Source organism: Cydia fagiglandana, chromosome 25 (genome assembly GCF_963556715.1).
Source record: "Cydia fagiglandana chromosome 25, ilCydFagi1.1, whole genome shotgun sequence".
NCBI classification, from domain to species: domain Eukaryota; kingdom Metazoa; phylum Arthropoda; class Insecta; order Lepidoptera; family Tortricidae; genus Cydia; species Cydia fagiglandana.
Genome location: NC_085956.1, coordinates 2,021,852 through 2,048,172, shown reverse-complemented (window position 1 = coordinate 2,048,172; position 26,321 = coordinate 2,021,852). Strand labels below are relative to the sequence as shown.

The window sequence follows — 26,321 nt, the reverse complement described above, 5'->3', positions numbered from 1 at the left end:
CCTAATGTTAACGTGTTGCTCCACATAATTTACCTGCAGTGTGCATATATCTTACAGCTTCAAGCAACACCGGCTTCCGACATGTCGGAAGGGAGGGGCCCAAGCGATATCTCGCCGTACAAATCTTTCTGCCATTTTTCGCGGGGGGAAAGGTGCACACAGTCGCATTTCTCACACACTTACATACAAAATCCAATCTGTAATGACGACACAAATACATAGAAAATGACACACGTCAAAGACAAATCTTGCAAACCTCTATCTCTTTTTGTGTACGGACAAGTGACTAGTGTCACAACATACACACTAACACATTTTCGTTGAAGTATGTCACTGTATTCTGAGAGATGAGAAGTCGGATTTGTCGCTCGACCGATCCGCAATTTGTACTGAGCGAGCAAAATCGATAAATCCAACAATTACTTGAGACTAAAATATAATAATTGTATTTAAATGTAATTTAACGTATGATATGTAAAAAAAATATTACATGTGAAATGTAACACTTTCTTTTTGTAAATTTGATGTCCCCGACCTCTTTTTATAACAAAAAACCGAGCAAACAGGCATTTTTGTGCAGCAGTGTTCACGCGCGCGTCTGGACTCGGTCTAGTGAAAAATCCAAGTGCAACTAGTTTTATTACCCGCGCTAGATTAAATTGACGCGCTAATCTTGTACCTCGGCAGAGGGGAAATAGTGCGAATGCCGTCTCCCTTCCGTGTTGCTCGAAGTCTTACAGAGATGAACAAAATGCGGTAACATTAAGTAACTTAACTAGTTTCGTACTGTTGCACAGTGCTCCATATAAGATAACTGCAGTGTACATGCACCTTTGCATCAACATTCGCCGACTCACCTGGCGCCGCGCCGGGCGGCGGGTGCTCGGGCTCCGCTTCTGACTCGGCGGGCTCCTCCTTCACGCGCACACACTCAGACAGTCCGCTGGAACCGTCCATTCTGGATTCATGCAACAGGTCAACTCTTAATATAGTAACCACAACAACAAACTAATGCGATGATCAAATGAATAATATATATTTTGTGAAAAATTTGAATAAATTTTAAAATGAATAGCTTTCCGGAAAATAACTATTGTATTAAATACAAGATATACCATGAATCTACTTCATATTTTGCAGAATGTAAATATATTATCAACATAACCTAACCTCAATCACAAAATGTCATCTTCGCTGTCACTAAAGGCTACCACAGACCTTGCAACAAATTGCATGCGATATTAGATAATTGCTGGCTAAATTGGATCAACGAAAATCTCATGCGATTGTCGATTACGTTTGGAGAGGCCTTAAGGCCTCATTCGCACGGCAGCTTTTTCAACGCGCGTTAAAAAAGCGTTTGAATGACATAAATGGATAACCATGTATGTATTCACACGACAGCGGTGGCGTTTTTTATCAAGCGTTTTTGGATTTTCAACTTTAAGCCTTGGCCATTAAATCGCATTTAGTATGCGGACAGATTCAAGGGCTTTACTAACGTGCGTTGAAAAAGCTCTCGTGCTATTTGGGGCTAAGAGATGTTTCAGCATGCGATAGATAAACATAAAGGCTGCTTCAATCTAATTGTAGTGTACGGCAGGCGGCCCATGGCGGCCTTAGCCTAAGCGCGCACCACGATTTTAGTTTTTGCGACACGATTTTAGAATCGCGCTGTAATATATTGCAGAAAATTCACTGCGCGCACTGCGATGAAAAAGTCGACGATTTGTTCATTCTCAACATGGATTTCGTACTAGTCGTTTGTCATGAAACGTTGTCTTTAATATGTGATCGCTGTATGACTTTGAGTATATATACCACAAAGGTGATCTCCTTCTATTTCCATAATTAAATGGTCAACATCTAGCGTCTTCAGCAGCAGGTTCCGACATGTTGACGCTTGGAGAGCGATATGCCGACTGAGGTCCGGGTGCGATTTTATTATCGCAGTGCTCGCGGGGCCATACAACTCCGTATGCTGCAATTCACTTTGCGACAATCGCGTCGCGAGCAGTCGCGGAAAAATGTGACAAATCACAATTTTAAAATCGCTGCGAAGTTTTTGTCGCATATGCGCGCACTGCCATATAAACACATACGTTACATTTCTGCGACTAAATTATCGCGCGACAAAAAGTCGTGGTGCGTGTTTGGCCCATAGATATAAGAATATATACAGATGCCTTCCAAGCGAGCTGTCAGTGGGACCACTTTTTGTTTAGTGTACGATTAACAAAGCGACCCACTTTGCTGTAGCGATGTCGATAAAGTCATATCGATAAACTATCGACATTTCTTGCAATTTTAATTTTACTTCAAAGGTTTAACTATACCTAAAATGAACAAAAACGCTTTTATTCTTTATTGTGGATATCAGATCACAATTTTATAGTCACGCCCCAGGAGAGAACCAAGGGAAAGTTCAGATATTTAATTAAAATACATAAATACCTACTAAAATAGGTGGTCCGCAATAATTGAAATATTTTATTACATCATAATATATTCATTATCCATTAGCATTTCAATTATGCTTATGTTTAACGAAGATATTGAAGCTTCAATTAATCGCTATTTCGTTCCGCTGTGTAGCGTTTATCGATATATAACATGATTAAAATCGACTTTTCACATCCCTAAAAGAGCACACATATACGTTTTTACGCACACATGCACAACCTGGGTCTCCTAAAAAGGGGCCACTTGGATTTGAAGTCCATCTTGTCAACAGTATGGTTGTCCTTTTTTGACAAACGGCATTTTTAAAAGAGCAAGGAGAGAGAAATGATACTAGTTGCTGCGCCGTGAAAGAGAACAGACAGAGTAGGGGGCTTGGTTTGGCCTTATACAATCGTTTGATTCCTTAATTTTCTTATCTGTGGTATTTTCATTTGTAAAAAAGCATAGCTGTCATCTTGCATCATAGTCTGTCAAACCACTTTGTCTTGTCAGTAGTAAAAAAAGGCCCAAAATTCAAATTTTCTATGGGACAATAACCTCAGGGTTTATGATTGGTTCTGATTAGATTGAAACGGGGTGTACCTATATTTCTAATGCACATTGAGATGGTAGAGGAATGAAACACAAGCAAGGATTTTTTAATTGGTCTATTTTATTTTATAATATTTTACCATTTTATTGATTTCATGAATTATTTCATTGCATAATGTAAAGCCTCCTTCACACTCGTGCGAGGATCGCCGCGAACGCGAGTGTGGATTCAATTTTTCATATCTGCGCGATCGACTCCACACTCGAGACACCCCGAGACAGACCGAGAACAAGTGCGTAAATACTTCCTTCTCGTTCGAACTTACTCCGATTGGATCGGAGCGGTGCCGAGACATTATAATGCACATTGGGAAGGTAGAGGAATGAAACACAAGTAATATATTTTTTAATTGCTCTATTCTATTTTATATTATGCTACCATATTATTGATTTCATGAATTATATCATTGCATAATGTCTTTGCAGTATGTAAGGGCCCCTCCACACTCGTGCGGGAATCGCGGCGCGAAGCCGAGTGTGGAGTCGATTTCGCAGATCTGCGCAAACGACTCCACACTCGCGTTCACGGCGATTCGCGCACGAGTGCGGAGTGGGCTTTATGTACTTTACGTCGTTGATTTGACTTGAAATCTTGCAATGTTCTTCAACCTAATTATAAAGGCCCCTGAACACAATGGGCCAGCGCCGGCCAGTCCAAGGGACGCAGCCATGCGGTAGAATGAGATAGCAATATCATTTGCTCCCTCTAACGCATAAATGCGTCTCCCAATCTGGGCCACTCTGGCCCATTGTGTACAGGGGCCTTCATATTACTATTGTATCGGAGCGATGCCGAGACTCTCGGCGCTTTCGACGAGTGTGTACGGGCTGTATTATATCTATGTGGACAAGTGACAGCTCTCTAATCTTGTTTAAAAAAGTTATCATTAAACAGTTAATGCATACATACATACATATAATCACGCCTATTTCCCGGAAGGGTAGGCAGAGACCACGAATTTCCACTTGCTACGATTCTGATGTGCATCTTTCGCTTCCTTCACTTTCATAACACTCATAAACGCTCGCCGGTTTAGGGTGCTCTTGACCTGGCGTTTCTTCAGGATTTCCCCGATCTGATCAGAGAAAGTCCGCCGAGGTCTACCCCAACATATGTCATGCGATTTTAGATAACTGCTCTCGTGGTCGCCCCCCCGCACTCCTTAAATAGTCTTACGTAATAAATGAATAGTGCTAATGTGTCTCTCTACATCTCTTTTCGGACAAACCGCTTGTTACATATGTCATTGGAAAATCACCTTTCTCCAGTATGTGTAAATTCATGTTGCCTTAAGGTTGACAGTTGCGTGAACCGTTTGTTACATACTTTGCATGTGTGTGGTTTTTCCCCACTATGAATCCGTGTATGTTGTTTTAAATTACTCCCAGTTCTAAATCGTTGTTCACATACACCACACGAATATGGTCTTTTATCCGTGTGAATCATTAAATGTCTATTCAACCGGCCTCTAGTTGAGAAACGCTTTCCACATGTTTCGCAGTAGTATGATGTCAAGCCGGTGTGAATTCCTGTATGTGAATACAGCCCACTATAAGATGTGAAACTCTTTCCACATGTCTTACATGAGTATAGTTTTTTGCCAGTATGAATCAGTGTATGAATTTTTAAATCACTCGCAGTTCTAAATCCTTTTTTACATACGTCACACAAATATGGTCTCATGTCACCATGAATCCATGTATGAAGTTTTAATCGACTCATATATCTAAATTGTTTTTCACATACGTCACACGAATATGGTCTTACGTCACTATGAATCCGTGTATGATATTTTAAACTACTCCCGGTTTTAAATCGTTTCTCACATACGTCACACGAATATGGTCTTATGTCCGTGTGACTTGTTAAATGTATTGTCAACCGGCCTTTAGTTGGGAAACGCTTTCCACATGTTTCGCAGTAGTATGATGTCAAGCCCTGGTGATTTCGTATATGTGAATTCAGCCCACCATTAGATGCGAAACTCATTCCACATATCTTGCATGTGTATGATTTTTCCCCACTATGAATCCGTGTATGTTTTTTTAAATCAGTGTCAGTTCTAAATCGTTTTTTACATACTTCACACAAATATGGTCTTATGTCACCATGAATCAGTGTATGATTTGTTAAATTATTCCCAGTTTTAAATCGTTTTTTACATACGTTACACGAATATGGTCTTATGTCACCATGAACCCGTGTATGACGTTTTAAATGATTCGAATATCTAAATCGTTTTTTACATACGTCACACGAATATGGTCTTAAGTCACTATGAATCATTGTATGCAATTTTAAATATGTCCTGGTTCTAAATCGTTTTTTACATACGTCACAAGAATATGGTCTTTTATCCGTGTGAATTAATAAATGTCTTTTCAACCGATTTCTATCTATGAAACGCTTGTCACATGTTTCGCAGTTGTATGATTTCTCTCCTATGTTATTGCATTTAAAGTCCTTAGACTTTGACTGGGTCGAGTGCATTTTAATATGATGTTTTAAGCTATTTTTTCGCTTAAATATTTTACCGCAAATGTCACACTCATAAGTATGAATTTCTGAATGTTCATACATTTGTTTAGTGCGACCTACGTACATATTCTCACAGTCAATATCGATGCTTTTCTCTTCAGTATCTAATTCCCTATCAGTACCCGCTTGTGGATGGTGCGTGGTAGGTGCATAGATATGAATCATGATATGTTCCTTCAAATCGGATTTCAATGCAAAACTTTCTCCACAAAGATCACATGTTGGTTTCTCATAGTCAACTCTAGTGTGTACTTCCTCTGTATCAGATTCCGTGTCAGTTTGAGTTATGCCGGCGAGAGCCTCGTGGTGTTGGAGGCGTTTGAGAAGCACGCAGCAGTCCCGAACATCGTATTTTCGGCACAGGGCGCGCTCCTGCTCCTGCGTCCATTGATCATCAAATGCTGAAACATTGTTACACTGCCTTTACATGTTATAAGACCACATAGATGGTTTCAACGAATTACCACGTTGACTAAGCAGTCTAAAAATACTTCCAAAATTATTAAATTTCATCGGTATATTAAAATACACACAACACCCGCCTTTAAAATAGGTATAGTATGCACTTATACATGTAAAATTGTCAATGTATTCGCGTTTCTATATGTACTATGTTTTTATTATTGCGTCCTTAGATTCTGACCGCGATTATACAGGTTGTCCCATAAGTGACACGTCACAGTGACACTGGAGGTAGATCAAGATCAGACCAGACCCAAACCAACTTTGACTCCAGTAAAAGTGGCATGGTTTTCGAGTTATTGCCAAATTAAGGTGTTTCACGAATTTTGACCGTTATTAACAATGTTAGTGCCAGTGTGCACTCAGAAAGGTCTAGAAGTTAGTTTTTTTATGTGTACGGCATCATGAATAGATAATTAAGATAAAAGAATAGGTATTTTATCGATAAACAATGTTAAATGCAAAAGTATAAGGCAGCACGAAACATATCCAAAATTAATTTAAGAAAATTAACTTGTGGTTTTACAAAACGGTGCCAAGCGTTCATACGAGACTGAACTTGCAGGAAGGTACATGTGTCATACCATTTTTGAATCTGCATAACATGCTCAATAGCTTGACGTTATTTGCTCATTACTTTTCTAGTATTTTTTTTTCACGGCAGGTGGTCAAAGTCGAAATTAATATTTCGCTGTGAATTTAATTCAAGTTTAAACCAGTACTTTTTTGCATTTTACATTGTTTATCGATGAAATACCTGTTCTGTTATCTTAATTAACTATTCATAATACCGTACACATAAAAAAAATAACTTCAAGACCTTTCCATGTGCACACTGGCACTAACATAGTTAAAAACGGTCAAAATTCATGAAAAGCCTTAATTTGGCAACAACTAGAAAACCGTGACACTTTTACTGGGGTCATCTTAAGTTGGTTTGGGTCCTCTTGGCCTCATCTACCTACAGTGTCACTGTGACGTGTCACTTATGGGACACCCTGTACAAATAACTGAATAAACTCACCATAACTGTGTCCACTCCCTTCCTGCTCCGCGCTTGAAGGGCTGTGGATATGATCCATGACGTGTTTCAATAAATCTGACTTTAGACTGAAGCTTTCACCACAAAGATCACATATCGGTACTTTCTCTCTAGCGTATAATTCGTCAGTATCGGATTTTGTGTCAATATAAGTTGTGTCTTGGCGCTGGACGAGAGCCTCGACGTGTGGGAGACGTTCGAGTGTCACGCAGCAATCTCGAAGCACAGAGCCAACGCGACCTGGTCACAATGGACATTCAAATATAGTCTTACAAACCAATCAGTCAGTAGATATGGCGCGAAATTTGACCTGACGATTTTACACTTTTCAAATATTACGATAAATGTGGCATTCCACGGGCTGTCCCGTACAAGTGCATTTTATTTCGTGTATTATGGCGAGACAACAGTAGACAAATTCATGGAATGCTGCAAATTCGTTTTTCAGATAGTATTAATTTTTATTTCAGTGCTTAGTAGCAAATTCCTTACACTTGTATCCAAAACTAACAAGAGTGATAGTTCTGGGCATGTATATCGTGAGAATAGCGCGTTACAGTATAAACTTCTACTTTTAATGACTTAAAGTTACTTTTATTTCACTTTACATTTGCAAATCATGGATATAATATTAATATAGCGAGCCCTTCATTATATAACAATTCAGAACTTACCATTAACTACTAGAGTGACGTCAGGTCGATATGGACACTCCTGTCCCAGAACAAGCTCATCTTTGACTTCATGGTCTGTGTACAGGCCGGCCAGCATGGCTGCCTCGCTCACACCACACTCACTGTCGGAGCATGAGGGATCTTCCTTGACTTCATTTTCACACTCCGTCTCTTGCTTGACGCACTCTGCCTCCTTCAGACTGTCTGAATGATGCCCATTTGTAAATTCCTCTTTGATGTGTACTGCTAAATAAAAAACTGGTTAGTAAAATGTGCAATTTCTAAATCTGGTCCAAACTTGTACATATCTGGGGAGACACAGATGAATAGCAGGTGCCTCCACACCGCAGTGAACTTTTGTGGAGCAACACTGAGTAACAGTGAGTAAATATATTAGCTACCTTATGTTACCGTGTTGCTCCACATAATGTAACTGCAGTGTGTATGCATCTTACAGAGATGGACAAAATACGGTAACATTAGGTAACTTAAGTAGACTAATACTGTTGCACAGTGCTCCATATAAGGTAACTGCAGTGTACATGCACCTTTCCATCAACATTCGCCGACTCACCTGGCGCCGCGACGGGCGGCGGGTGCTCGGGCTCCGCTTGTGACTCGGCGGGCTCCTCCTTCACGCGCACACACTCAGACAGTCCGCTGGAACCGTCCATTCTGGATTCATGCAACAGGTCAACTCTTAATATAGTAACCACAACAACTAACTAATGCGATGATCAAATGAATAATATATATTTTGTGAAAAATTTGAATAAATTATAAAATGAATAGCTTTCCGGAAAATAACTATTGTATTAAATACAAGATATACCATGAATCTACTTCATATTTTGCAGAATGTAAATATATTATCAACATAACCTAACCTCAATCACAAAATGTCATCTTCGCTGTCACTAAAGGCTACCACAGACCTTGCAACAAATTGCATGCGATATTAGATAATTGCTGGCTAAATTGAATCAACGAAAATCGCATGCGATTGTCGATTACGTTTGGAGAGGCCTTAAGAGATGTTTCAGCATGCGATAAGCTTCCTCCACACTCGTGCGCGAATCGCGGCCAAAGAATATAAAGCCCGCTCCACACTCGTGCGCGAATCGCGGCGCGAAGCCGCGAACGCGAGTCTGGAGTCGATTTCGCATATCAGCGAACTAGACTCCACACTCGCGTTCGCGGCTTCGCCCGCGATTCACGCGCATAGTCTGGAGGGCGCTTAATACTCACTAGGAGAAGAACGATAATTCCATACAAAAAAATGTCCCCAAACGTTTATACGTTTATACTAGTAGCGCCTTCGTTGTGTACCAAACACTAAAGTTGACAACCGGTTTAGCCTGGTGGGTATTTGTATTATAGGTATATAGTAATTCTGTTGATAAACATATTTGTTATCTTCATATCACGAAATATATGAAAGATGCAAATAAACCCTTGTTTGTGGTATTATCAAAATTGATTTAAATAAAAGGCATGTTTATGTTTATAACATTATAGTATTTATTGAAAAATGTTTTACATATAGAAATATACACTGAAAACTGGCAAATGGCAACTTAATGAAAAAATAGACATTAATAAAGCGCTTTCACAAAGTTTTCAGTATTATACAAATAACATTAGGCATGCGTACCTATTACACTTTACAAACAGGTACACTACACTTTACACACGGCATTTTACACAGATTTCCAACTTGTATTCATACATTTCTTCACGGTTAATTAATACGCTTTCCAGATGCGTTATGAGTGTTACGAGTATGACTCGGTTCCTTCTGAACCCACTAAAGCTGTAAATTTCACTCTGGCTGCTTCAACAGCCGTGGCTCCGCATTTAGCACATTTTCGTATACATTGTAGTATTTATTATTTAAAGATATAAATAAAATTTTTGTTATGAACTTTAACCACAGCAGTTGGACAGAGTCATTGAAAAATATATTTTTTTATTATGGTGGGTAGACGTACCTACCCTCCATATATTTTATGAAAATGGATAAAGACAGTGAGAAGCAAATATTCATTATTAAACTTTATCGCGTGTAATTAAGTTTTAAGTTCCGTTTTATTATTAATAATGTATAAAATTCGTGATAATCTAAATCTGAGTTGGGAGCAATGTTGCTGTAGAAAAATGTTTTTATTTTTATTACTCGCAACTTTTTCTCGGAGGCCAACGCACACATAGAAGTTTCAGGCGCACACATGCGCAATTATTTGGGGACATAACTTTCTTAGGAAGTGAACAGGCCTTGATCGCATGTCGACAATAATCTCTTAAGGCCTCTCCAAACGTAATCGACAATCGCACGCAACTTGTTGCAAGGTCTGTAAACGCCTTTAGAGACAGGCAGTGACAGTGAACATGACAGTTTGTGTTTGAGGTTATGTTGATAATATATTTACATCCAGCAAAGTATTAAGTAAATTCATGATATCTTGTATTTAATACAATAGTAATTTTCCAGAAATCTGTTCATTTTATAATTCATACTTTTCACAAAATATATATTACCTATTATTAATTAGATCATCGCTTTAGTTCGTTGTTGTTGTTACTATTAAAAGTGGTCCTGTTGTATGAGTCTAGAATGGAAAGTTCCAGCGGCCTGTCTGAGTGTGTGCGCGTGAAGGAGGAGCCCGCCGAGCCAGAAGCGGAGCCCGAGCACCCGCCGCCCGGCGCGGCGCCAGGTGAGTCGCCGAGTGTTGGTATATAGTAGGGTGCATCTACACTGCAGTTACCTTATATGGAGCACTGTGCTACAGTATGAATCTAGTTAAGTTACCTAAGTTACCGCATTTTGTCCATCTCTGTAAGATGCATACACACTGCAGTTAAATTATGTGGAGCAACATGTTAACATTAGGTAACTTATCTATATACTTACTGTTACTCAGTGTTGCTCCACAAAAGTTCACTGCGGTGTGGAGGCACCTGCTGTCCAACTGTGTCTCCCCAGATATGTATATGATTGGACCGGTTTTGGAATACGGAATGGGTTTTAAAGTGTCAGAGTCAAAAAGGAGTATCAACTATTGTTACAATACAGACTCAATGAACTTCCATGTTGCCCAGTACACCCTAGTCTCCCCAATTGAGTCATGCAAAAATTTCACTAAAACATGTGAGGTTATTCTTATTTTCCCTAGCTATTGTTACTTAGGTCTGGTATTGATAATTCCACATTTTACCAACCAGTTTTTTATTTAGCAGTGCACATCAAAGAGGAATTACAAAATGGGCATCATTCAGACAGTCTGAAGGAGGCAGAGTGTGTCAAGCAAGAGACGGAGTGTGAAAATGAAGTCAAGGAAGATCCCTCACACTCCGACAGTGAGTGTGGTGTGAGCGAGGCAGCCATGTTGGCCGGCCTGTACACAGACCATGAAGTCAAAGATGAGCTTGTTCTGGGACAGGAGTGTCCATATCGACCTGACGTCACTCTAGTAGTTAATGGTAAGTTCTGAAGTGTTATATAATGAAGGGCTCACTATATTAATAACTGTGATTTATTTATTTATTTATTTTAGCCTTTATTTTTCCTTAAATAGTATTTCATTATGATGTCGTTGTTTATTTTACTATATTAAGGACTCCTTTCGGGTATAGGCCTCCTCCATATCTTTCCACCTTTTTCGGTCTTTTGCCGTGATCAGCCAATTTTCTCCGGCTGTGGCTATGATGTCCCTGGACCATCTTGTTATGGGTTTTCCCGTCTTCCTTTTGCCATGGGGTCCTGGCCACTTTGTGACTTTGTTGGTCCATCTGTCATCTGTCAATCTTCCTATGTGGCTGGCCCATCTCCATTTCTGTTTCAGCGAAAACTCGAGTGCATCAATGATGTTTGTTTTGGATCGGATGTATTCGCTGTTAATCTTGTCCTTTAGTTTTATGCTGAGAATGCTCCTTTCCATTGCTCTCTGGAATAACTGTGATTAGCAAAAGTAAAGTGAAATAAAAGTAACTTAAGTCATTAAAAGTATAACATGTATACTGTAATGTGGTGTTCTCACAACTGTCAGAGTCTTGTTAATTTTGGATACAAGTGCACTTAGCCACTATGCACTGAAATAAAAATTAATACCATCTGATAAACTAATTTGCAGCATTCCATGAAGTTGCCTACCATTGTCCCGCACAAACGCAAGTTTTCTGAAGATTTGCAGGCATAAGAGTTTATTTTCCTGCGAGAAATGATCAAAAATAAGCCCAGAAAAAGAAACATCACCCTTAAACACAGAATAAAAATCTAATAATTAATAATATAATTCCTAATCGATAACGAGAGCCCTTGAGACCTACTTGCAGAATATTCTTTGAATTTTGAATTTCGATCGAAAATGTACACAGATTTGTAAAATGTAAAAGCGTAAGGTCGACTTTAGCGCCGTATAATGATAAATTGGTTTGTATGATTATAGTTTAATATATATGATATAGTTTAAGTCGCCAGCCTGTCGGTATTCTACAGGCTGCACTTCGGGGAGTGTGCCCAAGAGCTACACGAGCTTATTCCACCGTCCCCATTCTACCATCGGACTTTTAGACGCACGGCCGGTTTCCATCCTTACATGGTAGATATTCCACCAATTCGCACGAAGCGCTTTGCTTCTACTTTCCTTATGCGCACTGCCAAGGAATGGAATTCCCTGCCGGCGTCTATATTTCCGTGTTCTTATAACCCGGCAACCTTCAAATCAAGAGTGAACAGGCACCTTCTGGGCGAGCTCGCTCCATCGTAGGTCACGTCTACGCCTCGGCTAGTCTGTGGCCATGAGTAAGCCCATTCATGATAAAAAAAAAAATGTCCATTGTGACCAGGTCGCGTTGGCTCTGTGCTCCGAGATTGCTGCGTGACACTCGAACGCCTCCCACACGACGAGGCTCTCGTCCAGCGCCAACACACAACTTATACTGACACGGAATCCGATACTGACAATTTATATGCTAGAGAGAAAGTACCGATATGTGATCTTTGTGGTGAAAGCTTCAGTCTAAAGTCAGATTTATTGAAACACGTCATGGATCATATCCACAGCCCTTCAAGCGCGGAGCAGGAAGGGAGTGGACACAGTTATGGTGAGTTTATTCAGTTATTTGTGTAGTCGCGGTCAAAATCTGAGTATGCAGTAAGAAGTAACAACATAGTGCCTATAGAGATTCAAATACATTGACAATTTGACATCTATAAGTGAATACTATACTTATTTTAAAGGCGGGTGTTGTCGGAACGGGTTGCAGTTTTATAGTAGATAACCAACCGGAATAGACCAAAAACTCGTTCTTCTTATATACTTATTTTCTACTTTTGGTGCGTCCACCAACAACTTCAACATCTGTCGCCGACGCCTCGTACATCTTACTAGGCGGTATAGCAAAGAAAGGCTTCTTTAGTAATTTTAATATACCGATATAATTTAATGAATTTGGAGGTATTTTTAGACTGCCTAGTCAACGTGGTAATTCGTTAAAACCATCCATGTGGTCTTACAACATGTAAAGACAGAGTAACAATGTTTCAGCATTTGATGGTCAATGGACGCAGGAGCAGGAGCGCGCCCTGTGCCGCAAATACGATGTTCGGGACTGCTGCGTGCTTCTCAAACGCCTCCAACACCACGAGGCTCTCGCCGGCAACGACACCCAATACATAACTCAAACTGACACGGAATCTGATACAGAGGAAGTACACACTAGAGTTGACTATGAGAAACCAACATGTCATCTTTGCAGAGAAAGTTTTGCACTGAAATCCGATTTGAAGAAACATATCATGATTCATATCCATGTACCTACCACACACCATCCACAAGCGAGTTCTGATAGGGAATCAGATACTGGGGAGAAAAACATCGATATTGACTGCGAGAATGAACCTACATGTGAATTTTGTGGCGAGAAATTTGCTCTAGACTCAAATTTAATGAAACATGTTATGATACATATGTACGTAGCTCGCACTAAACAACCTTATGAAAATTCTAAAATTCATACTTATGGGTGTGACACTTGCGGTAAAAAATTTCTGCAAAAAAATAGCTTAAAGCATCATATTAAAACGCACTCGACCCAGTCAAAGTCTAATGACTTTAAATGCAATAACATAGGAGAGAAATCGTTCAACTGCGAAACATGTGGTAAGCGTTTCCTAGCTAGAAATCGGTTGAAAAGGCATTTACTAATTCACACGGACATAAGACCATATTCGTGTGACGTATGTGAACAACGATTTAGATATTCGAGTCAATTAAAACGTCATACATGGATTCATGGTGACATAAGACCATATTTATGTGACGTATGTAAAAAAGGATTTAGAACTGCTACTGATTTAAAAATTCATACACGGATTCATACTGGCGAAAAATCATATTCATGTAAGATATGTGGAAAAAGTTTCGCATCTTATAGTGGGCTGTATTTACATATACGAATTCACACCGCCTTGACATCATACTACTGCGAAACATGTGGAAAGCGTTTCCCAACTAGAGGCCGGTTGAATAGACATTTAATAATTCACACGGACATAAGACCATATTCGTGTGACGTATGTAAAAAACGATTTAGATCTAGGACTAATTTAAAAAATCATACACTGATTCATAGTGGGGAAAAACCATACACATGCAAAATATGCAACAAACGATTCACGTATTTGTACAGCCTCAGGGTACATGAATTAACACATACTGGAGAAAAGCCGTTTGCCTGCGAGACATGTAACAAGCGGTATACGCATAAAAATAATTTAGAGAAACACAAATTCGCCATTCATGTACTACGTAAGTAATTTAGGGTAGACCCACTCTACTTTTTTCTTACAATAGCGATGAGTCTTGATAGTTCTTAGGTAAGATCAACATATTGCACAAAGTTAGGTTTAAACATTGATCATGATCAACCGCGGACTGATCAAAATAAGAAGATTTAGAAATTAAAGATGAAGAAAAACTTTAAAATAAAGTTATTACCAAAAACTAAAAATTATTAGTACTTTGTAGCTTTGTAATCAAACATCCCTAAATATTGTTTCTTTGAAAAATAAAACTTAAAACAAAACTAAGGCGTATTAGTTTTCGTTTAGATCCTTACGTAATACGAACGTGGCGATTACGTTCAAAATCATTTACGGATATTACGACTGTGCGGAGCTGAGCGACTTGTTCATTTCAAAACTCAAACAAGATGACATTAAACTAGTAACAACAAAACATTAAACAAATATCCGCCAAAACTTTATTGTAAACCGAATAATAAAGACTTGGAACGAATTACCCTTCAAAGATATGAACTCGGCATGTGTGAATCAATTCAAAAATAGACTTGACAAACTATCTAAACAGTGAAGTCTTGCTAAGTGAACTATGGTTTAGATGTATCTGCATCAGCTGCCTGTCTTAAATGAAATAAATTGATATGTAAGACTTTAAACTCTCGCGTTTTGTACACATATTCAATTACACAAACGGTCTGGGTTAATATCGATATAATATGTATATATTAATATTGTTCAATCTGTAACGGGGGAGAGGCGGCCTATTAATTTTTTTTCTCACGTAGGGGTGGATAGGGGTCAAAATTTCGCCAAAATCGTCCTATAAATGAATGGCAATCTTTTACTGATTTGCGCGCTTTTAACGAACATACTCGTAATTAACTTGACCCACACGGGTTATGAGGAAACGATATTGAACAATTTAGATTTAGATATAACTCAGAGATAGCCATTACTTTTACTTTTGCAAATACACATTATATACGCCCGGCTCGGCACAACAAACAAATAAAACCATATAAGTTGATCAATAACTGTTTCATGATAACTTTTTTAAACAAGATGAGAGCCTTAAATTGCCTACATAGATATAATGCTGGCTGTACATACTCTTCGAGAGCGACGAGAGTCTCGGCACCGTTCCGATCCAGTCGGAGAGGCGCCAGACGAGACGAGTATGTGCGAAACGAGAAGGGAGCATGTACGCACTCGTTCTCGGCTAGGGTTGCCAGATGGTCGGGATTTGGCGGGATTTTCCCGATTTTTAGCATGTGTTCCCGAAAAAGTGTAAACTGTCCCGTAAAACAGCTTCACGTTTTAAAACAATCATTTCCAGTTCCGAACTGTCGTCGAGCGAGCGAGCTGACGTAGTGCCAATAATGTAAAATATCGTTGTTATTAATACAATTACTTTTATTTGAATGTATTTTTTTTTCCCGACGTTAGTCCTAAAATCCCGAAAAATTTATATTGTTTCCCGATAATAGCGCCTTTCGATCTGGCAACCCTATTCTCGGCCTGAGCGGCTACCGCGAAAACCGAAATTCGCAAATTGCGGGGATCTTTCTCAAATCTTTCTCTTTTACTCCAAAGAACTACGATTTTTGCGGTTATAGTCCTGTCTCAAGTGTGGAGTCGATTGCGCAGATATGCGAAATCGATTCCACACTCGAGTTCGCGGCATCGCGTCGCGATTCTCGCACGAGTGTGAAGTGGGTTTTACATAATGCAATGAAATAATTAATTAAATCAATAATGTGGTTCATAAAGGTAATAGATAATAGAATTGCCCCACTGCTGGATAAACATCAACCACCCGAGCAAGCTGATGGTTTTCGCCCTAGTTTCTCCACAACAGACCACCTTCATACTTTAAAACAATTGATAGAAAAGTCCAACGAGTTCAACGTGCCTCTATACCTTGCTTTTGTAGACTATAGCAAAGCCTTTGACAGCGTTAAACACTCCGCTATATTTTCCGCCATGCAAAGTCAAGGTATAGATCCGACGTATGTTGAACTCGTTGGAACAATCTATAATAACAGTACAGCCAACATTAAATTACACGCACCTGGTCCTGTATTCAAAATAGAGAAAGGCGTTAAACAGGATGATCCGCTGTCTCCTAAACTGTTCACCAGTTGCCTAGAGGAGATATTCAAAAAGCTGGCGGTCTCGTGGGAGGGGTTGGGCATTGTTGTCGGTAATAAACGGTTAACTAACCTGCGTTTTGCCGACGACATTGTCCTTTTCTCCCACACTGCATCTCAACTGCAACTCATGCTACAAGACCTGAGCACTGCGAGCCTTGAAGTTGGACTCACAATGAACAGAGCGAAGACCAAGTTGATGACAAACAGAGCAAAACATAGGGTCACGGTAGATGGGCAGGATATACAATATGTTGATGAGTACATTTACTTGGGCCAGATAGCTTCCTTCGAAAACAGGCAAACCATAGAAGTCAATAGACGTATCGATAACGCCTGGAAGAGCTTCTGGTCCATGAAGGCGCTATTGAAGGGTGACCTTCCCCTGTGTCTCAAGCGCAAACTCATCGACATGTGTATCCTGCCTATCCTAACCTATGGTGCTCAGACATGGTCATTGACTGAGGCTTTGAAGTCCAAACTCAAGGTTTGCCAGCGAGCGATGGAGCGCAGTATACTGGGTGTTCGCAGGACTGATAGAATCAGAAACACGGAACTGCGCTCCAGAACTAGAGTTGTAGATGCCGTATGCACCCAGAAAGGTGGGCCAAAATGGTTACGGAGTGGGACCCACGGAACACCATAGATGGTGCTAGCCGGAGTGCAGGCAGACCGAAAAGGAGATGGCGGGACGACTTGGACGTATTTTCTCCGGGTTGGCGGGAAACTACAAAAGACAGGGTTGAGTGGAGGAAACGAGGGGAGGCCTTTGCCCAGCAGTGGGACACTTATCCAGGCTAACAAAAAAAAAATATGGTAAAATAATATAAAATAAAATAGAGCAATTAAAAATCCTCGCTTGTGTTTAATTCCTCTACCGTCCCAAACCATCCCAATGTGCATTAAGCCCCCTCCAGACTATGCGCGTGAATCGCGGGCGAAACCGCGAACGCGAATGTGGAGTCGATTTCGCTGTCTGCGAAAATCGACGCCACACTGGCGTTCGCGGCTTCACGCCGCGATTCGCGCACGAGTGTGGAGGAGGCTTTAGAATTGTACACCCCGTTTCAATCTAATCAGAACCAATCAAAACCTGAATGAAGCCCGCTCCACACTCGTGCGCGAATCGCGGCGCGAAGCCGCGAACGCGAGTCTGGAGTCGATTTCGCATATCAGCGAACTAGACTCCACACTCGCGTTCGCGGCTTCGCCCGCGATTCACGCGCATAGTCTGGAGGGCGCTTCAGGGTATGGTCCCATAGACAATTTCAGGCCTTTTTCTATTGACAGTGGTTTGACCAAGGGCCCAACGTTTTCTGTTCTCTTTCACGGCGCAGCAACTAATATCATTTCTCTCTCCTCGCTCTTTTAAAAATGCCGTTTGTCAAAAAAGGACAACCATACTGTTGACAAGGTGGACTTCAAATCAAGTGTTGCCTTTCTTGATGCGCCCAGGCTGTGTATGTGTGCGTAAAAGCGTATATGTGTGCTCTTTTAGGGATGTGAAAAGTCGATTTTAATCATGTTATATATCGATAAACGCTACACAGCGGAACGAAATAGCGATTAATTGAAGCTTCAATATCTTCGTTAAACATAAACATAATTGAAATGCTAATGGATAATGAATATATTACTATATAATAATATAATTCAATTATTGCGGAACACCTATTTTAGGAGGTATTTGTGTATTTTAATTGAATATCTGAACTTTCCTTTAGCCCCCTCCAGACTATGCGCGTGAATCGCGGGCGAAGCCGCGAACGCGAGTGTGGAGTCGATTTCGCAGGTCTGCGTTCTGGACTCCACACTCGCGTTCGCGGCTTCGCCCGCGATTCACGCGCATAGTCTGGAGGGGGCTTTTGGTTCCCTGCTGGGGCGTGACTATAAAATTGTGATCTGATAACCACAATAAAGAATAAAAGCGTTTTTGGACATTTTAGGTATCGTTAAGCCTTTGAAGTAAAATTAAAACTGCAAGAAATGTCGATAGTTTATCGATATGACTTTATCGACATGGCTACAGCAAGGTGGGCCTCATTGTTAATCGTACACTAAACAAAAGTGGCAACAGTGACAGCTCGCTGAGACACCGTCTCTATATATTATAAGTCTATGGGTTTGACAGACTATGCAAGATGACAGCTATGCTTTTTTTTACAAATGAAAATACCACAGAAAAGAACATTATGGAATTGTATAAGGCCGCCTGCCATACACTACAATTAGATTGAAGCCTTGACGCCAAGCGCGCACCACGATTTTAATTTTTGCGACACGATTTTAAAATCGCGCTGTAATTTATCGCAGAAAATTCAGTGCGCGCACTGCGATGAAAAAGTCGACGATTTGTTCATTCTCGACATGGATGTCGTACCAGTCGCTTGTCGTGAAACAATATGCAATCGCTGTATGACTGAGTATTTATACCACAAAGGTGATCTCCTTCTATTTCTATAATTAAACGGTCAACATCTAGCGTCTCATCTTGTAACTCCATTGGAGAAGCAGGTTCCGATATGTTGACGCTTGGAGAGCGAAATGCCGACTGAGGTCCCGGCTGCGATTTTATTATCGCAGTGCGCGCGGGGCCATAGAGCTTCGTATGCTGCAATTCACTTTGCGACAATCGCGTCGCGCGCTGTCGCGGAAAAATGTAACAAATCACAATTTTTAAATCGCTGCGATTTTTTTGTCGCATATGCGCGCACCACCATATAAACCCATACGTTACATTTCTGCGACTAAATTATCGCGCGACAAAAAATCGTGGTGCGCGCTTGGCTTGAAGCAGCATTTAATAAGCCCCCTCCAGACTATGCGCGTGAATCGCGGGCGAAGCCGCGAACGCAAGTGTGGCGTCGATTTCGCAGATTGTTCACGCCTTCGCGCCTTGTTCTCCGTTTTTTGTCGGTATTTCGGCCCGCGTCAAAGGAGACGCGAAGCGCGAACTTGCAAGACTCCACATTACACAATATTTTGGCTCCTCTGTGGCAAGATAAATATGAATTATATTATGATTATATTATATTAAGCAGCTATATTTTACGGTTTCACAAGAAAACAAAATGGAAAAACAGCTAAATCACGTATGATGCCATAGATAACTAACAGTTAAACTAGATCAGCTGATGCTATTCCGCCATCTTGCCGCAAACTAAACTGCGAAATCGCCGTGAAGTGTGCGAGTGTGGAGTCATACGTCAACTTCGCGATATGTTCGCTCCGCGACGTCGCCCGCGATTCACGCGCATAGTCTGGAGGGGGCTTTATATATATATCGCATGTCGACAATAATCTCTTAAGGCCTCTCCAAACGTAATCGACAATCGCACGCAACTCGTTTTAAGATCTGTAAACGCCTTTAAGTTGCTAACACACTATCGCACCGCACCAAGGTCATTGTGGGACGCACCCATAAGTAAGAGGGAGAAAGGGATATCGCTTTCTCCCTTTTACTTATGGGTGCGTCCCACAATGACCTTGGTGCGGTGCGGTAGTGTGTTAGCTACTTTAGAGACAGGCAGTGACAGTGAACCACGGACGTAGAGAGTAAACGGGATAGTGTACACTGGCCAAAAAGTGTGTCCACATGAGACATCAAACCTGAGCCCTCCATCTCTTTCTAATTAGGGTGACCATAAGTCATATGTATGTGGGATATTAGCATAAGATTGAATGTATAGTTTGGCCAGGATCTTTTCTCATTCGTACATAATCAGAGAGAATCATACTGTATTTTCCCTATGCTAGTATAATTGTCCCAGAAAAGAGATGGATATAGTTCTTTTCTCTCCTGTAAAACGCTTCACAACAACCTTACTTAATTTAGTCGTTATAACAGCTTTTAGTCGTTATAAAAGCTGTTACAGATGGGATGGGCGTATTGAATCGCGATCATGGTCGATTGTGAGGAAGGTGTGGTCCGCCGTACCTACATCAAAAACACAGCTATAAGAGAGAGCGAGACAGATATCCAGGATGGGGTAAAACGTTGTACTACGTAACTAGGTAATTCGCAAATCGTGTCGATTAAAAACACTGCCTTCGGTCGTGTTTTAATTTATCACCACTCGTTACGAATTTGATTCTTACTTTCAACACTTGTATCGCAAATTACCTTATATTAATACTATACCGACTAGTTATCGATACCAGTCATTTTGTCAAGCCCTAGCGTAGCGTGGCGTAACAATTTATGTTTATACACGAAATTATCTTGAGTATTGACTAAAATAATAAAATATTAGCACACAACGAAATAAAAACTTACATTTAACTGTGTAAACCGGCATCTTACACTATTTATGCTTAACAAAATACCTATCACTATCAATATCATACTCATGGTGTGTTCATATACGTGATGACTTCCCTTTTGCATACTTAAGCTATTCTTTAAGCGTAAGCGTCATCGTAGATTTGTGGTCTGCAACAAAATTTTCAAATTTGCCGCCTTTGTATACTGACGGAAATGTGTGTCCAACCTATATAGAATCGATTACATCTATATAAATAGTTAGAATTAACGTTTCAGTAATTAAATATTATGTAAGTAAGTATAAACATGAGTCTGTAATGTCTAAGGACTTTGGATTTAATTTTTTTGCAATTATATAGCTCTCATTACATGAATCGAATAATTAAACATGCCGAAATAAGTATATCTTTATTTATTTATTAGTATACTATTTAGGTAAACTTATTTTTACATTAAGTACGTAATAACAATTCTGTAAGACCGATCCAAATCGCACCGATATCATAGTCACCCTAATGAGTTTGACAGTGTTTTCTTGATTGTACACGTGTGTGTGTGTGTGTGTACACGAAAAATATGTCATCAAGTTGGGGATACCAATTAATATCCAAAGTTACTACAATTTCTACCATATTCAATTTAATGTTTTTTTTGTTATGCACATGCTTGGTTTAATCAGTTAATAATATTGACATCATAATGATTAACAAATTATTTAAAAGATATCGGAACTGTAATCGGAATATAGCACTAAAATAGTATATGAAGGTAATTACTTTCAGTAGTATATTGATATAAATACTGCCACAATGGTATCTTTTTTACATTGGCAACATGTGCGAGTGAGACACGGGGCTCTGGTTTTCTATCTCATGTGGACCGTTTTCTCTAGTCTGGTACGAACAACTTTCTGGCTCGGTGATAAGGTTCAATTTAGTATGACAAAAAAAGTGACAGTTCGCTCCCGATTAATATATAACTTCCTGCAGTGAACATGACAGTTTGTGTTTGAGGTTATGTTGATAATATATTTACATCCAGCAAAGTATTAAGTAAATTCATGGTATCTTGTATTTAATACAATAGTAATTTTCCAGAAAGCTGTTCATTTTATAATTCATTCATACTTTTCACAAAATATCTAATATTAATTGATCATATAATTATAATAGTTCGTTGTTGTTATTAAGTTGTCCTGTTGTATGAGTCTAGAATGGAAGGTTCCAGCGGCCTGTCTGAGTGTGTGCGCGTGAAGGAGGAGCCCGCCGAGCCAGAAGCGGAGCCCGAGCACCCGCCGCCCGGCGCGGCGCCAGGTGAGTCGCCGAGTGTTGGTACATAGTAGGGTGCATCTACACTGTAGGTAACTTATAAGTTCCTAGTTACCTGTAAGATTGCTAGCTGACTTGGTCTCCCAAAATATGTGCTAATTTGGAGCCGTTTTTGTGTCCGGACTAGGGTTTTAAAAGCTTCTGGTGTAAATTGGTACATATCAATCAATCAATCAATCAATCAAAATATACTTTATTCATGTAGGCCTAGCAACAAGCTCTTATGAATCGTAATTAATCTTAATCTAATTATCAGAGCAATTTATTGATGTTAATATTATTCCATAATAAAATTGGATTATTATACATGTCAAATTTAAAACTAAGAATTTCACAAAAGGATCGTCACACATTAAAAAAAAATTGTATAAAAAAATACTAGTCTAGAATTTCTAGAATAAAATCTAAATGTCAAAAAAAACATAAGTAACAACATATTACAATCCAGACCCTTTGAATTTACAAACAATTTCATTTATAAATATTAAAACATTGTCCATGTTGGAAGATTTGTCAGCAGTCACTTTCATAACAAGTAAGTAAGTCTTGAACATTTGAGTCTGCGTTGGTCTGCCAACGCATGCTCCTGATGATGCTTCTTGCTAGAGAGTGAAACATGGTAAGCAATTTTTGACTTAAAATAAGTTAATACATATATTTAACGTGTACAGTGTAAAATTGATCACTTTGTCTTATGGATAAGTTTGACTTTTTTGTCACATAGGATTGCAATTTAGTATGAAAGTATTAACTAATTTACTGCCAGATGACATTATTTTGTATGACAGTGAATGCATATACGCATTGCTTGCAGTTTATGTTTAAAAATAGTAAACACTCAAGGCTCATCATTACATTTTTCATTTGTTCTGCATTTAAATTGATTAAATGAATCTTTTATCTATTTAGGAGTACACATCAAAGAAGAGCCACAGAATGGACATCATTCAGACAGTCTGAAGGAGGCAGAGCGTGTCAAGCAAGAGACGGAATGTGAAAATGAAGTCAAGGAAGATCCCTCATGCTCCGACAGTGAGTGTGGTGTGAGCGAGGCAGCCATGCTGGCCGGCCTGTACACAGACCATGAAGTCAAAGATGAGCTTGTTCTGGGACAGGAGTGTCCATATCGACCTGACGTCACTCTAGTAGTTAATGGTAAGTTCTGAATTGTTATATAATGAAGGGCCCATGCACTATATTACATATTGGTGTTGACATATATCCATGATATCCATGATTATATCGTATATCCATGACTTGCAAAAGTAAAGTGAAATAAAAGTAACTTTAAGTCATTAAAAGTAGAAGTCGATACTGTAACGCGGTATTCTCACGAAATACATGCTCGGAACTGTCAGACTCTTGTTAATTTTGGATACAAGTGTCGGGAATTTGCCACTAAGCACTGAAATAAAAATTAATACTATCTGATAAACGAATTTGCAGCATTCCATGAAGTTGTCTACTGTTGTCTCGCCCAAACGCAAATTTTCTAAAAATTAGGAGGTGTGAGGTTGTCTAGCGGCAAATGATCAAAAATGAGCCCAGAAAAAGATTAATCATACCACATCTATCGTAAAGGCCACATATTTGAAAAATGTAAAATTGTAATGTCAAATTTCACGCCATATCTACTGACTGATTAGTTTGTAAGTCTATATTTGAATGTCCATTCTGACCAGGTCGCGTTAGTTCTGTGCTTCGAGATTGCTGCGTGACACTCGAACGTCTCCCACACGTCGAGGCTCTCGTCCAGCGCCAAGACACAACTTATATTGACACGAAATCCGATACTGACAAATTATATGCTAGAGAGAAAGTACCGATATGTGATCTTTGTGGTGAAAGCTTCAGTCTAAAGTCAGATTTATTGAAACACGTCATGGATCATATCCACAGCCCTTCAAGCGCGGAGCAGGAAGGGAGTGGACACAGTTATGGTGAGTTTATTCAGTTATTTGTATAGTCGTGGCCAAAATCTGAGGACGCAGTAATAAGTAACAACATAGTACCTATAGAGACAGAAATACATTGACAATTTGACATCTATAAGTGCATACTATACTTATTTTAAAGGCGGGTGTTGCCGGAACGGGTTGCAGTTTTATAGTAGATAACCAACCGGAATAGACCAAAAACTCGTTCTTCTTATATACTTATTTTCTACTTTTGGTGCGTCCACCAACAACTTCAACATCTGTCGCCGACGCCTCGTACATCTTACTAGGCGGTATAGCAAAGAAAGGCTTCTTTAGTAATTTTAATATACCGATGTAATTCAATGACTTTGGAGGTATTTTTAGACTGCCTAGTCAACGTGATAATTCGTTGAAACCATTTATGTGGTCTTATAACATGTAAAGACAGTGTAACAATGTTTCAGCATTTGATGGTCAATGGACGCAGGAGCAGGAGCGCGCCCTGTGCCGCAAACACGATATTCGAGACTGCTGCGTGCTTCTCAAACGCCTCCAACATCACGACGCTCTCGTCAGCAACGATACCCAATACATAACTCAAACTGACACGGAATCTGATACAGAGGAAGTACACACTAGAGTTGACTATGAGAAACCAACATGTGACCTTTGCGGAGAAAGTTTTGCACTGAAATCCGATTTGAAGAAACATATCATGATTCATATCCATGTACCTACCACACACCATCCACAAGCGGGTACTGATAGGGAATCAGATGCTGAAGAGAAAAACATCGATATTGACTGCGAGAATGAACCTACATGTGAATTTGCTCTAGACTCAAATTTAATGAAACATGTTATGATCCATATGTACGTAGGTCGCACTAAACAAATGTATGAACATTCAGAAATGAATACTTATGAGTGTGACATTTGCGGTAAAATATTTAAGCGAAAAAATAGCTTAAAGCGTCATATTAAAACACACTCGACCCAGTCAAAGTCTAAGGACTTTAAATGCAACATAGGAGAGAAATCATACAACTGCGAAACATGTGATAAGCGTTTTATACATAGAGATCGGTTGAAAAGACATTTACTAATTCACACGGATAAAAGACCATATTCATGTGACGTATGTGAAAAAGGATTTAAAACCGGGAAACATTTAAAAATGCATACACGGATTCATACTGACATAAGACCATATTTGTGTGACGTATGTAAAAAACGATTTAGAACTAATAGTCATTTAAAAAAGCATACACTGATTCATAGTGACATAAGACCATATTTGTGTGACGTATGTAAAAAACGATTTAGAACTAAGACTCATTTAAAAATTCATACACGGATTCATAGTGATATAAGACCATATTTGTGTGACGTATGTAAAAAACGATTTAGAAATAAGAGTGATTTAAAAAATCATACACTGATTCATAGTGACATAAGACCATATTTGTGTGACGTATGTAAAAAACGATTTAAAACTGAGAGTCATTTAAAAAAGCATACACTGATTCATAGTGCGGATAATCCATACACATGCAAGATATGTGGAAAGAGTTTCGTATGTAAGAGTGGGCTGAATAAACATATTCGAATTCACACCGGCTTTGCATCATACTACTGCGGAACATGTGGAAAGCGTTTCGCAACTATAGGCTGGTTGAATAGACATTTTACAATTCATGTGTATGATTTCTTAAATTAGTCCTAGTGGGGAAAAACCATACACATGCTAAATATGCGACAAACGGTTCACGCAACTGTACGGCCTCAGGGTACATGGATTAACGCATACTGGAGAAAAGCCCTTTGCCTACGAGACATGTACATAACAAGCGGTATACGCATTAAAATAATTTAGAGATACATAAATTCGCCATTCATGTACTACGTATCATTCATATATGTAAGATGTATGATTATTGGTGCAATAAAGAATATTTACTTACTTACTTACTTACGTAAGTAATTTAGGGTAGAGTGGGTATTTTTTCTTACAATAGGAACGAGTCTTGATAGTTCTTACATAAGATCACAATATTGCACAAAATTAAGTTTAAACATTGATCATG

The 26,321-nt window shown here is 39.4% G+C and overlaps 3 protein-coding genes across 3 annotated transcripts; 2 read left to right on the top strand and 1 right to left on the bottom strand.

The window, feature by feature from the left end:
- Positions 1 to 3,565: 3,565 nt before the first annotated feature.
- Positions 3,566 to 8,445, bottom strand: LOC134676729 (zinc finger protein 345-like). Its single transcript, XM_063535115.1, has 4 exons — positions 8,346 to 8,445; positions 7,772 to 8,014; positions 7,080 to 7,337; positions 3,566 to 5,994 (listed from the first exon to the last, which is right to left on the bottom strand). The coding sequence occupies exons 1-4, from the start codon at positions 8,443 to 8,445 to the stop codon at positions 4,310 to 4,312; spliced, it is 2,286 nt and encodes a 761-aa protein (XP_063391185.1). The 3' UTR covers positions 3,566 to 4,309.
- Positions 8,446 to 10,366: 1,921 nt separating this feature from the next.
- Positions 10,367 to 14,865, top strand: LOC134676728 (zinc finger protein 62-like). Its single transcript, XM_063535114.1, has 4 exons — positions 10,367 to 10,485; positions 11,009 to 11,251; positions 12,617 to 12,874; positions 13,318 to 14,865. The coding sequence occupies exons 1-4, from the start codon at positions 10,386 to 10,388 to the stop codon at positions 14,586 to 14,588; spliced, it is 1,872 nt and encodes a 623-aa protein (XP_063391184.1). The 5' UTR covers positions 10,367 to 10,385; the 3' UTR covers positions 14,589 to 14,865.
- A 7,335-nt stretch (positions 14,866 to 22,200) lies between these two features.
- Positions 22,201 to 25,954, top strand: LOC134676788 (zinc finger protein 585B-like). Its single transcript, XM_063535170.1, has 4 exons — positions 22,201 to 22,300; positions 23,225 to 23,470; positions 23,998 to 24,255; positions 24,699 to 25,954. The coding sequence occupies exons 1-4, from the start codon at positions 22,201 to 22,203 to the stop codon at positions 25,952 to 25,954; spliced, it is 1,860 nt and encodes a 619-aa protein (XP_063391240.1).
- Positions 25,955 to 26,321: the final 367 nt, after the last annotated feature.